This window comes from Heterodontus francisci, chromosome 12, assembly GCF_036365525.1.
Source record: "Heterodontus francisci isolate sHetFra1 chromosome 12, sHetFra1.hap1, whole genome shotgun sequence".
Classification (NCBI taxonomy): Eukaryota; Metazoa; Chordata; class Chondrichthyes; order Heterodontiformes; family Heterodontidae; genus Heterodontus; species Heterodontus francisci.
In genome coordinates, this window is record NC_090382.1 from 12,582,356 (window position 1) to 12,597,245 (window position 14,890).

At 49.8% G+C, this 14,890-nt stretch overlaps 1 protein-coding gene across 1 annotated transcript in view; it reads left to right on the forward strand.

Annotated features, from left to right (window-relative positions):
• Positions 1–5,649, forward strand: part of LOC137375758 (G protein-coupled receptor kinase 6-like) — a 157,256-nt gene extending 151,607 nt beyond the window's left edge. Inside the window, exon 14 of the mRNA XM_068043146.1 lies at positions 5,477–5,649. Coding sequence (XP_067899247.1) covers positions 5,477–5,527 — 51 coding nt within the window. The 3' untranslated portion in view covers positions 5,528–5,649. The remainder of the gene's footprint in view (positions 1–5,476) is intronic.
• Positions 5,650–14,890: the final 9,241 nt, after the last annotated feature.

The window sequence follows — 14,890 nt, forward strand, 5'->3', positions numbered from 1 at the left end:
TCCTACACTGCTTACCACTCTACCTAACCGCTGTAACTAGCAACGGCGCCACCGTCACTAACCTACACTGCTTACCGCTCTACCTAACCACTGTAACTAGCAACGGCCCACCGTCACTAACCTACACTGCTTACCACTCTACCTAACCACTGTAACTAGCAACAGCTCCACCGTCACTAACCTACACTGCTTACCACTCTACCTAACCACTGTAACTAGCAACGGCCCCACCGTCACTAACCTACACTGCTTACCGCTCTAACCGCTGTAACTAGCAACGGCTCCACCGTCACTAACCTACACTGCTTACCGCTCTAACCACTGTAACTAGCAACGGCCCCACCGTCACTAACCTACACTGCTTACCGCTCTAACCACTGTAACTAGCAACGGCCCCACCGTCACTAACCTACACTGCTTACCGCTCTAACCACTGTAACTAGCAACGGCCCCACCGTCACTAACCTACACTGCTTACCGCTCTAACCACTGTAACTAGCAACGGCCCCACCGTCACTAACCTACGCTGCTTACTGTTCTATCTAACGCTGTAACTAGCAACGGCCCCACCGTCACTAACCTACACTGCTTACCGCTCTATCTAACCACTGTAACTAGCAACGGCCCCACCGTCACTAACCTACACTGCTTACCGCTCTAACCACTGTAACTAGCAACGGCCCCACCGTCACTAACCTACGCTGCTTACTGTTCTATCTAACCGCTGTAACTAGCAACGGCCCCACCGTCACTAACCTACACTGCTTACCGCTCTATCTAACCACTGTAACTAGCAACGGCCCCACCGTCACTAACCTACACTGCTTACCGCTCTAACCACTGTAACTAGCAACGGCCCCACCGTCACTAACCTACACTGCTTACCGCTCTAACCGCTGTAACTAGCAACGGCTCCACCGTCACTAACCTACACTGCTTACCACTCTACCTAACCGCTGTAACTAGCAACGGCCCCACCGTCACTACCTACACTGCTTACCGCTCTAACCACTGTAACTAGCAACGGCCCCACCGTCACTAACCTACGCTGCTTACTGTTCTATCTAACCGCTGTAACTAGCAACGGCCCCACCGTCACTAACCTACACTGCTTACCGCTCTATCTAACCACTGTAACTAGCAACGGCCCCACCGTCACTAACCTACACTGCTTACCGCTCTAACCACTGTAACTAGCAACGGCCCCACCGTCACTAACCTACACTGCTTACCGCTCTAACCACTGTAACTAGCAACGGCTCCACTGTCTTTATCCTTCACTGCTTAGCACTGTAACTAGTGAGAGGTTCACCGTCACTAACGTGCTGCATACCATTGGTAGCAACCACTGTAACTCGCAAGATTTCCACCATCAGGAACCCGACTACCTCCCACAGTAACTAACTGGCTTAACTAGTGTGTTGTCCACCTTCACTAACTTACACTGCTAATCGTTGTATCTAACCGCTGCCACTAGCAGCATGTCAAACCTCACTAACCTACACTGCTTATCATTGCCAGAAAAACAGCCATAACTAGTGAAAGGTCTGCCATCACTAACCAATACTGCTTACTAGTGTACCAAATTGCTGCAACAAGTCAGCACTTTACTCTCAAGAACCAGCATTGCTCACTTAGTAAACAACAACAGTAAAAATGTGAAATAATGTATTAAATAGTGATGTAGCAAGTGTTAGACAGAATTTACTGGTCAGTGAATTGGGTATTAATGGGGATATCTGGTCAGTAAGGGGGTGAGTGAGGGTATCTGGACAGTGAGGGGTGAGTGATGAGGGTATCTAGTCAGTGAGGGATGAGTGATGAGGGTATCTGGTCAGTGAGGGGTGAGTGATGAGGGTATCTGGTCAGTAAGGGGGTGAGTGAGGGTATCTGGTCAGTGAGGGGTGAGTGATGAGGGTATCTAGTCAGTGAGGGATGAGTGATGAGGGTATCTGGTCAGTGAGGGGTGAGTGATGAGGGTATCTGGTCAGTGAGGGGTGAGTGAGGGTATCTGGTCAGTGAGGGGTGAGTGATGAGGGTATCTGGTCAGTGAGGGGTGAGAGATGAGGGTATCTGGTCAGTGAGGGGTGAGTGATGAGGGTATCTGGACAGTGAGGGGTGAGTGATGAGGCTATCTGGACAGTGAGGGGGTGAGCGATGAGGGTATCTGGTCAGTGAGGGGTGAGTGATGAGGGTATCTGGTCAGTGAGGGGTGAGTGAGGGTATCTGGTCAGTGAGGGGTGAGTGATGAGGGTATCTGGTCGGTGAGGGGTGAGTGATGAGGGTATCTGGTCAGTGAGGGGTGAGTGATGAGGGTATCTGGTCAGTGAGGGGTGAGTGAGGGTATCTGGTCAGTGAGGGGTGAGTGATAAGGGTATCTGGTCAGTGAGGGGTGAGAGATGAGGGTATCTGGTCAGTGAGGGGTGAGTGATGAGGGTATCTGGACAGTGAGGGGTGAGTGATGAGGCTATCTGGACAGTGAGGGGTGAGCGATGAGGGTATCTGGTCAGTGAGGGGTGAGTGATGAGGGTATCTGGTCAGTGAGGGGTGAGTGAGGGTATCTGGTCAGTGAGGGGTGAGTGATGAGGGTATCTGGTCGGTGAGGGGTGAGAGATGAGGGTATCTGGTCAGTGAGGGGTGAGTGATGAGGGTATCTGGTCAGTGAGGGGTGAGTGATGAGGGTATCTGGACAGTGAGGGGTGAGTGATGAGGCTATCTGGTCAGTGAGGGGTGAGTGATGAGGGTATCTGGACAGTGAGGGGTGAGCGATGAGGGTATCTGGTCAGTGAGGGGGTGAGCGATGAGGGTATCTGGTCAGTGAGGGGTGAGTGATGAGGGTATCTGGTCAGTGAGGGGTGAGTGAGGGTATCTGGTCAGTGAGGGGTGAGTGATGAGGGTATCTGGTCGGTGAGGGGTGAGAGATGAGGGTATCTGGTCAGTGAGGGGTGAGTGATGAGGGTATCTGGTCAGTGAGGGGTGAGTGATGAGGGTATCTGGACAGTGAGGGGTGAGTGATGAGGCTATCTGGTCAGTGAGGGGTGAGTGATGAGGGTATCTGGACAGTGAGGGGTGAGCGATGAGGGTATCTGGTGAGTGAGGAGTGAGTGATGAGGGTATCTGGTCAGTGAGGGGTGAGCGATGAGGGTATCTGGTCAGTGAGGGGTGAGCGATGAGGGTATCTGGTCAGTGAGTGGTGAGTGATGAGGGTATCTGGTCAGTGAGGGGTGAATGAGGGTATCTGGTCAGTGAGGGGTGAGGGATGAGGGTATCTGGTCAGTGAGGGGTGAGTGATGAGGGTATCTGGTCAGTGAGGGTTGAGCGATGAGGGTATCTGGTCAGTGAGGGTTGAGCGATGAGGGTATCTGGTCAGTGAGGGGTGTGTGATGAGGGTATCTGGTCAGTGAGGGGTGAGTGATGAGGGTATCTGGTCAGTGAGGGGTGAGTGATGAGGGTATCTGGTCAGTGAGGGGTGTGTGATGAGGGTATCTGGTCAGTGAGGGGTGAGAGATGAGGGTATCTGGTCAGTGAGGGGTGAGCGATGAGGGTATCTGGTCAGTGAGGGGTGAGTGATGAGGGTATCTGGTCAGTGAGGGGTGAGTGATGAGGGTATCTGGTCAGTGAGGGGTGAGCGATGAGGGTATCTGGTCAGTGAGGGGTGAGCGATGAGGGTATCTGGTCAGTGAGGGGTGAGTGATGAGGGTATCTGGTCAGTGAGGGGTGAGCGATGAGGGTATCTGGTCAGTAAGGGGTGAGTGATGAGGGTATCTGGTCAGTGAGGGGTGAGCGATGAGGGTATCTGGTCAGTGAGGGGTGAGCGATTCGGGTATCTGGTCAGTGAGGGGTGAGTGATGAGGGTATCTGGTCAGTGAGGGGTGAGTGATGAGGGTATCTGGTCAGTGAGGGGTGAGTGATGAGGGTATCTGGTCAGTGAGGGGTGAGCGATGAGGGTATCTGGTCAGTGAGGGGTGAGTGATGAGGGTATTTGGTCAGTGAGGGGTGAGTGATGAGGGAATCTGGACAGTGAGGGGTGAGCGATGAGCATATCTGGACAGTGAGGGGTGAGCGATGAGGGTATCTGGACAGTGAGGGGTGAGCGATGAGGGTATCTGGTCAGTGAGGGGTGAGCGATGAGGGAATCTGGACAGTGAGGGGTGAGCGATGTGGGTATCTGGTCAGTGAGGGGTGAGCGATGTGGGTATCTGGACAGTGAGGGGTGAGCGATGAGGGTATCTGGTCAGTGAGGGGTGAGTGATGAGGGTCTCTGGTCAGTGAGGGGTGAGCGATGAGGGTATCTGGTCAGTGAGGGGTGAGCGATGAGGGTATCTGGTCAGTGAGGGATGAGTGAGGGTATCTGGTCAGTGAGGGGTGAGCGATGAGGGTATCTGGTCAGTGAGGGGTGAGTGATGAGCGTATTTGGTCAGTGAGGGGTGAGTGATGAGGGTATCTGGACAGTGAGGGGTGAGCGATGAGGGTATCTGGACAGTGAGGGGTGAGCGATGAGGGTATCTGGTCAGTGAGGGGTGAGTGATGAGGGTATCTGGTCAGTGAGCGATGAGGGTATCTGGTCAGTGAGGGGTGAGTGATGAGCGTATTTGGTCAGTGAGGGGTGAGTGATGAGGGTATCTGGACAGTGAGGGGTGAGCGATGAGGGTATCTGGACAGTGAGGGGTGAGTGATGAGCGTATTTGGTCAGTGAGGGGTGAGTGATGAGGGTATCTGGACAGTGAGGGGTGAGTGATGAGCGTATTTGGTCAGTGAGGGGTGAGTGATGAGCGTATTTGGTCAGTGAGGGGTGAGTGATGAGGGTATCTGGACAGTGAGGGGTGAGTGATGAGCGTATTTGGTCAGTGAGGGGTGAGTGATGAGGGTATCTGGACAGTGAGGGGTGAGTGATGAGCGTATTTGGTCAGTGAGGGGTGAGTGATGAGGGTATCTGGACAGTGAGGGGTGAGTGATGAGGGTATCTGGACAGTGAGGGGTGAGTGATGAGGGTATTTGGTCAGTGAGGGGTGAGTGATGAGGGTATCTGGACAGTGAGGGGTGAGTGATGAGGGTATCTGGACAGTGAGGGGTGAGTGATGAGGGTATCTGGACAGTGAGGGGTGAGTGATGAGGGTATTTGGTCAGTGAGGGGTGAGTGATGAGGGTATCTGGACAGTGAGGGGTGAGTGATGAGGGTATCTGGTCAGTGAGGGGGTTATTCCTGGGGCAGTTTTATTCTGGGTCAATGCAGGTCAGGTTTGAATGATCATTGTGTGAATACGAGCCCTGTTGTTCTCCACTGCGTGAGGTTTGTGCAGTGTTATTTGCTACATGGACTCTGAGATAGCCTGGGTCTGTATGTCTGTTCACTCACTGAGGTGAATGTTCTGTTGTGTATCTGTGCTTAGCCCTGTGTTTGTGCCGTTATTTTAATCAGGCTAATGTTTTAAGGCCTCGCTTTGCTTTGCTCCCTCCTGCCCTTGCTCTTTCTCAGGTCTGCTGTGGAAATTGCCAGAAGATTGAGGAGGAAATATCAGCACTTTGACCCAGAACCATCTCCGGAGCCATTTGATGGACCATTCTCCCACTGAGCCAAAGGATCCAATCTGTTTACACTTTTGCACAAATTTGTACATTTAATATATAAATATTGGGATGTATATTTTACTCGCCAACTGTGCAATGTATGTGTTCATTATCTGCTCTGAGTACGATGATAATGTCCAGTTGCAACGCAAACCGTGTCCCATTGCAGCGCAAACCGTGTCCCATTGCAACGCAAACCGTGTCCCATTGCAACGCAAACCGTGTCCCATTGCAGCGCAAACCGTGTCCAGTTGCAGCCCAAACCGTGTCCAGTTGCAGCCCAAACCGTGTCCAGTTGCAGCCCAAACCGTGTCCCGTTGCAGCGCAAACTGTGTCCCGTTGCAGCGCAAACCGTGTCCCATTGCAATGCAAACCGTGTCCAGTTGCAGCGCAAACCGTGTCCAGTTGCAGCCCAAACCGTGTCCAGTTGCAGCCCAAACCGTGTCCCATTGCAGCGCAAACCGTGTCCAGTTGCAGCCCAAACCGTGTCCCATTGCAGCACAAACCATGTCCCATTGCAGCGCAAACCGTGTCCCATTGCAACGCAAACCGTGTCCCATTGCAACGCAAACCGTGTCCAGTTGCAGCCCAAACCGTGTCCCGTTGCAGCGCAAACCGTGTCCCGTTGCAGCGCAAACCGTGTCCCATTGCAATGCAAACCGTGTCCAGTTGCAGCGCAAACCGTGTCCAGTTGCAGCCCAAACCGTGTCCAGTTGCAGCCCAAACCGTGTCCAGTTGCAGCCCAAACCGTGTCCCATTGCAGCGCAAACCGTGTCCAGTTGCAGCCCAAACCGTGTCCCATTGCAGCGCAAACCATGTCCCATTGCAGCGCAAACCGTGTCCCATTGCAGCGCAAACCGTGTCCCGTTGCAGCGCAAACCGTGTCCAGTTGCAGCGCAAACCGTGTCCCGTTGCAACGCAAACCGTGTCCCGTTGCAGCGCAAACCGTGTCCAGTTGCAGCCCAAACCGTGTCCCGTTGCAACGCAAACCGTGTCCCGTTGCAATGCAAACCGTGTCCAATTGCAGCGCAAACCGTGTCCCGTTGCAACGCAAACCGTGTCCCGTTGCAGCCCTAACACCGTTAGAGGTATCATGGCTCAGAAGGCGGCCATTCAGCCTGTCGAGTCCATGCTGGCACTCTGCAGAGCAATCCAGTCAGTCCCACTCCTCCACTCTGTCCCCTGTGCCCTGCAAGTTTATTTCCCTCAATTGTCCATCCAATTTCCTTTGAAAATCAGTTCTGATGAAGGGTCACTGACCTGAAACGTTAACTCTGCTTCTCTCTCCACAAATGCTGCCTGACCTGCTGAGTATTTCCAGCATTTCTTGTTTTTATTCCTTTAAAAATCATTCATCATCTCTGCTTCCACCACCCTCACAGGCAGCGAGTTCCAGGTAATTACCACTTGCTGTGTAAAAAAGGCTTTTCTCACATTCCCCTGTATCTTTTGCACAAAACCTTAAATACTTGTCCCCTAGTTTTTTTTCCCATTCTTTCATGGGATGTGTGTGTTAATAGGCCAGCATTTGTTGTCCATCCCTAATTGTCCATGACAACTAAGTGGTTTGCGAGGCCATTTCAGAGAGCAGTTAAGGATCAACCACATTGCTGTGGGTCTGGAGTCACATGTTGGCCAGACCAGGTAAGGACTATAGATTTCCTTCCCTTAAGGACATTAGTGAACCAGATGGGTTTTTACAACAATCAATGATAGTTTCATGGCACCATTACTGAGACTAGCTTTCAATTCCAGAATTTTATTAATTAATTGACTCTAAATGTAACCTGCTGCCATGGTGGGATTTGAACCTGTGTCCCCAGGGCATTAGCCTGGGTCTCTAGATTACTAGATCAGTGACATTACCACTATGCCACTGTCTCCCCCTTGTACCATCAGCTAATGGGAACAGCTTTTCTTTGTCTACCTTACCTAAACCTGTCATACTCGTGAACACCTCTATCAATCTCCCCTCAAATCTCCTTTGCTCCAAGGAGAACAACCCCAGCTTCTCCAACCTAACCTTGTAGCTAAAATCCCTCATCCCTGGAACCATTCTGGTAAATCTCCTCTGCACCCTCTCCAGGATCCTCACTCCAAAAACAGAAAGGCAGATTATTATCTGAACGGTGATAGATTGGGGAAGGGGGAGGTGCAGCGAGACTTGGGTGTCTTTGTGCACCATTCGTTGAAAGTAAACATGCAGGTGCAGCAGGCAGTAAAAAAGGCAAATGGTATGTTGGCCTTCATAGCGAGAGGATTCGAGTACAGGAGCAGGGATGTCTTGCTGCAATTATACAAGGTCTTGCTGCTGAGTATTGTGTGCAGTTTTGGTCTCCCTATGGAAGGAAGGATGTTCTTGTTATGGAGGGAGTGTAGCGAAGGTTCACCAGACTGATTCCTGGGATGGCAGGACTGATGTCTGAGGGGAGATTGAGTTGGTTAGGCTTGTATTCACTAGCATTTAGATGACTGAGAGGGGTTCTCATAGAAAACTACAAAATTCTAACAGGACTGGACAGACTAGATGCAGGAAGGATGTTCCTGATGGCAGGGCAGTCCAGGACCAGGGGTCACTGTCCATGGATAAGGGGTAAGCCATCTAGGACTGAGATGAGGAGGGATTTCTTTACCCAGAGAGTGGTGAACCTGTGGAATTCTCCATCACAGGAAGCAGTTGAGGCCAAATCATTAAATATATTCAAGAAAGAGTTAGATATAGTTCTTGGAGCAAAAGGGATACAGGAAGAAAGCAGGAACCAGTTACTGAGTTTGGATGATCAGTCATGATCGTATTGAATGGCGGTGCAGGCTCGAAGGGCCGAATGGCCTACTCCTGCTCCTATTTTTCTATGTTTTCTATGTTTCTATCCTGCCTAAAGTGTGGTGACCAGAACTGGATGCTTCCCTGCTTTTGTACTCAATGCCTCTATTTATAAATCCCAAGATCCCATATGCTTTACTAACCACTCTCTCAATATGTCCTGTCACCTTCAGAGCTATGAACAAGAACCTCTGTTCCTGTACACTCTTTTGAACTGTGCCATTTGGTCTACATTGCCTCTCCCTATCCCTTTTGCCAAAATACATCATCTCACACTTCACTGTATTAAATTCCATCTGCCACGTGTCTACCTATTCTGCTGGTCTATCTATATCCTGTTGCAGTCGATTGGTATCATCCTGACTGTGCCTCAGTGGCGTCATCAGGAAATGTTGTAATGTTATTCTGTATTCCAATATCCAAGTCATTGCTTTATATATAAATCAGGACCTATGGTCCCAGCACTAACCCTTGGGGAATAACATTACCATCCTCCAGTCTGGAAAAACAACTAGTTACCACCACTCGCTGTTTTCTGTCCTTAAGCCAATTTTTCATCCAAGCTAACACTGACCCTCCTACTCCATCAGCCTTACTTTTGTTCACCAGCCTTTTATGTGGTTTGTCAAACGTGTTCTAGAAATTCATAGAGACAGCATCGATTGCATTCCTGTCATTGACCAACTGAGGATAACGGCCCAGCATTTCAGACTGAGATGAAAAATTTCTTCACTCAAAGGTTTGTGAATTTTTTGAATTCTCCACCCCAGAGGGAATCCAGGGATATGGAGAGCAGGCAGGAAAGTGGAATTGAAGCCTAACATCAGCCATGAGCATGTTGAATGGTGGGGCAGGCTCAATGGGCTGAATGGTCTACTCCTGCTCCTATTTCTTCTGTTCTTCTCTCCATCAAAAAATTCAATTAGATTAGTTAAGCATGATCTGCATTTTACAAATCCATGCTGGCTCTCCTTAATTAACTCAAACCTCCCCAAATACCTGTTGAATTTTTTCTCTGATTATTATTTCTACAACCTTCCTCCCTCATAAATGTGAAACTGACCGGCCTGTGGTTACTAGAGATGTCCTTGCACCCTTTCCTGAATAAAGGTGTCATATTTGCCACTCTCCAATCCTCTGGCACCTCCCCCCTATCGAGGGAAGATTGAAAGATTATAGCACTTCCACTATCTCCATCCCCACTTCCACTTCCTTTAGGAACCTGGGATGTAAGTCATCCGGACCTGATAACCTATCCTGTCTAAGCACAGCCATTACATAGCCTTTCCAGTGCATCCTGCCTCTCAATTTCCACCCCATCCATTACCTCCGCCATCTCCACTTCTACCAATATTTTGTCGGCATCCCCTTCCTTAATAAGCACTGATACAAAGTACTCATTAAGTATTCTAATCTTGCCTGCATCTCTAAGCATATAGAATCTTAGAATGGTTGCAGCACAGAAGGAGATCGTTCAGTCTGTCGCCTCTGTGCTGACTCTCTGCAAGAGCAGCTCATCTTGTCCCACTTCCCCATCTTCTGCCTGTAGCGCTGCAAATTGTTTTCTGTTTAGATAATTATCCAGTTCTCTTTTGGAGGCCTCGATTGAATCTGCCTCCACCACAATCTTGGGCAGTGCAATCCAGATCCTAAACACACACTGAATCTGCCTCCACCACAATCTTGGGCAGTGCATTCCAGATCCTAAACACTCACTGAACCTGCCTCCACCACACTCTCAGACAGTGCATTCCAGATCCTAAACACTCACTGAACCTGCCTCCACCACACTCTCAGACAGTGCATTCCAGATCCTAAACACACACTGAATCTGCCTCCACCACAATCTTGGGCAGTGCATTCCAGATCCTAAACACTCACTGAACCTGCCTCCACCACACTCTCAGACAGTGCATTCCAGATCCTAAACACTCACTGAACCTGCCTCCACCACACTCTCAGACAGTGCATTCCAGATCCTAAACACACACTGAATCTGCCTCCACCACACTCTCAGACAGTGCATTCCAGATCCTAAACACACACTGAATCTGCCTCCACCACACTCTCAGACAGTGCATTCCAGATCCTAAACACACACTGAATCTGCCTCCACCACACTCTCAGACAGTGCATTCCAGATCCTAAACACTCACTGAACCTGCCTCCACCACACTCTCAGACAGTGCATTCCAGATCCTAAACACACACTGAATCTGCCTCCACCACACTCTCAGACAGTGCATTCCAGATCCTAAACACACACTGAATCTGCCTCCACCACACTCTCAGACAGTGCATTCCAGATCCTAAACACACACTGAATCTGCCTCCACTACACTCTCAGACAGTGCATTCCAGATCCTAAACACTCACTGAACCTGCCTCCACCACACTCTCAGACAGTGCATTCCAGATCCTAAACACACACTGAATCTGCCTCCACCACACTCTCAGACAGTGCATTCCAGATCCTAAACACACACTGAATCTGCCTCCACCACACTCTCAGACAGTGCATTCCAGATCCAAAACACTCACTGAATCTGCCTCCACCACACTCTCAGACAGTGCATTCCAGATCCTAAACACTCACTGAACCTGCCTCCACCACACTCTCAGACAGTGCATTCCAGATCCTAAACACATACTGAATCTGCCTCCACCACACTGTCAGACAGTGCATTCCAGATCCTAAACAGTCATTGAACCTGCCTCCACCACACTCTCAGACAGTGCATTCCAGATCCTAAACACACACTGAATCTGCCTCCACCACACTCTCAGACAGTGCATTCCAGATCCTAAACACTCACTGAACCTGCCTCCACCACACTCTCAGACAGTGCATTCCAGATCCTAAACACACACTGAATCTGCCTCCACCACACTCTCAGACAGTGCATTCCAGATCCTAAACACACACTGAATCTGCCTCCACCACACTCTCAGACAGTGCATTCCAGATCCTAAACACACACTGAATCTGCCTCCACCACACTGTCAGACAGTGCATTCCAGATCCTAAACACACACTGAATCTGCCTCCACCACACTCTCAGACAGTGCATTCCAGATCCTAAACACACACTGAATCTGCCTCCACCACACTCTCAGACAGTGCATTCCAGATCCTAAACACTCACTGAATCTGCCTCCACCACAATCTTGGGCAGTGCATTCCAGATCCTAAACACTCACTGAACCTGCCTCCACCACACTCTCAGACAGTGCATTCCAGATCCTAAACACACACTGAATCTGCCTCCACCACACTCTCAGACAGTGCATTCCAGATCCTAAACACTCACTGAACCTGCCTCCACCACACTCTCAGACAGTGCATTCCAGATCCTAAACACACACTGAATCTGCCTCCACCACACTCTCAGACAGTGCATTCCAGATCCTAAACACACACTGAATCTGCCTCCACCACAATCTTGGGCAGTGCATTCCAGATCCTAAACACACACTGAACCTGCCTCCACCACACTCTCAGACAGTGCATTCCAGATCCTAAACACTCAATGAACCTGCCTCCACCACACTCTCAGACAGTGCATTCCAGATCCTAAACACACACTGAATCTGCCTCCACCACACTCTCAGACAGTGCATTCCAGATCCTAAACATTCACTGAACCTGCCTCCACCACACTCTCAGACAGTGCATTCCAGATCCTAAACACTCACTGAATCTGCCTCCACCACACTCTCAGACAGTGCATTCCAGATCCTAAACACACACTGAATCTGCCTCCACCACACTCTCAGACAGTGCATTCCAGATCCTAAACACACACTGAATCTGCCTCCACCACACTCTCAGACAGTGCATTCCAGATCCTAAACACTCACTGAACCTGCCTCCACCACACTCTCAGACAGTGCATTCCAGATCCTAAACACATACTGAATCTGCCTCCACCACACTGTCAGACAGTGCATTCCAGATCCTAAACAGTCATTGAACCTGCCTCCACCACACTCTCAGACAGTGCATTCCAGATCCTAAACACACACTGAATCTGCCTCCACCACACTCTCAGACAGTGCATTCCAGATCCTAAACACACACTGAATCTGCCTCCACCACACTCTCAGACAGTGCATTCCAGATCCTAAACACACACTGAACCTGCCTCCACCACACTCTCAGACAGTGCATTCCAGATCCTAAACACACACTGAATCTGCCTCCACCACACTCTCAGACAGTGCATTCCAGATCCTAAACACACACTGAATCTGCCTCCACCACACTCTCAGACAGTGCATTCCAGATCCTAAACATTCACTGAACCTGCCTCCACCACACTCTCAGACAGTGCATTCCAGATCCTAAACACACACTGAATCTGCCTCCACCACACTCTCAGACAGTGCATTCCAGATCCTAAACACACACTGAATCTGCCTCAACCACACTCTCAGACAGTGCATTCCAGATCCTAAACACACACTGAATCTGCCTCCACCACACTCTCAGACAGTGCATTCCAGATCCTAAACACACACTGAATCTGCCTCCACCACACTCTCAGACAGTGCATTCCAGATCCTAAACACACACTGAATCTGCCTCCACCACACTCTCAGACAGTGCATTCCAGATCCTAAACACACACTGAATCTGCCTCCACCACACTCTCAGACAGTGCATTCCAGATCCTAAACACACACTGAATCTGCCTCCACCACACTCTCAGACAGTGCATTCCAGATCCTAAACACACACTGAATCTGCCTCCACCACACTCTCAGACAGTGCATTCCAGATCCTAAACACTCACTGAACCTGCCTCCACCACACTCTCAGACAGTGCATTCCAGATCCTAAACACACACTGAATCTGCCTCCACCACACTCTCAGACAGTGCATTCCAGATCCTAAACACACACTGAATCTGCCTCCACCACACTCTCAGACAGTGCATTCCAGATCCTAAACACACACTGAATCTGCCTCCACCACACTCTCAGACAGTGCATTCCAGATCCTAAACACACACTGAATCTGCCTCCACCACACTCTCAGACAGTGCATTCCAGATCCTAAACACACACTGAATCTGCCTCCACCACACTCTCAGACAGTGCATTCCAGATCCTAAACACACACTGAATCTGCCTCCACCACACTCTCAGACAGTGCATTCCAGATCCTAAACACTCACTGAACCTGCCTCCACCACACTCTCAGACAGTGCATTCCAGATCCTAAACACACACTGAATCTGCCTCCACCACACTCTCAGACAGTGCATTCCAGATCCCAAACACACACTGAATCTGCCTCCACCACAATCTTGGGCAGTGCATTCCAGATCCTAAACACACACTGAACCTGCCTCCACCACACTCTCAGACAGTGCATTCCAGATCCTAAACACTCACTGAATCTGCCTCCACCACACTCTCAGACAGTGCATTCCAGATCCTAAACACACACTGAATCTTCCTCCACCACACTCTCAGACAGTGCATTCCAGATCCAAAACACTCACTGAATCTGCCTCCACCACACTCTCAAACAGTGCATTCCAGATCCTAAACACACACTGAATCTGCCTCCACCACACTCTCAGACAGTGCATTCCAGATCCTAAACACACACTGAACCTGCTTCCACCACACTCTCAGACAGTGCATTCCAGATCCTAAACACTCACTGAATCTGCCTCCACCACACTCTCAGACAGTGCATTCCAGATCCGAAACACACACTGAATCTTCCTCCACCACACTCTCAGACAGTGCATTCCAGATCCTAAACACTCACTGAACCTGCCTCCACCACACTCTCAGACAGTGCATTCCAGACCCTAAACACACACTGAATCTGCCTCCACCACACTCTCAGACAGTGCATTCCAGATCCTAAACACTCACTGAACCTGCCTCCACCACACTCTCAGACAGTGCATTCCAGATCCAAAACACTCACTGAATCTTCCTCCACCACACTCTCAGACAGTGCATTCCAGACCCTAAACACACACTGAATCTGCCTCCACCACACTCTCAGACAGTGCATTCCAGATCCTAAACACACACTGAATCTGCCTCCACCACAATCTTGGGCAGTGCATTCCAGATCCTAACCTCTCGCTGCGTACTGTTTCCTCATGTCATTGCTTCATTGTCAATCTCCCTAAATTTGTATCCTCTGGTTCTTCACCCTTCTCCCAATGGGAACAGTTTCTCTCTATCTACTCTGTCAAGACCCCTGATTATTTTGAACACCTCTATCAAATCTCTTAATCTTCTCTTCTCCAGGAGAACAGCCCCAGCTTCTCCAATCTATCCTCATAACTGAAGTCTCTCATCCCTGGAACTATTCTCATGAATCTTTTCTATACCTCTCTAATGCCTTCACATGTGGTGCCCAGATTGGACACAATACTCCAGTTGAGGACAAACCAGTGTTTTATAAAGTTTCATCGTAACTTCCTTGCTTTTGTACTCTATGCCCTGACTTATAAAGCCCTGGA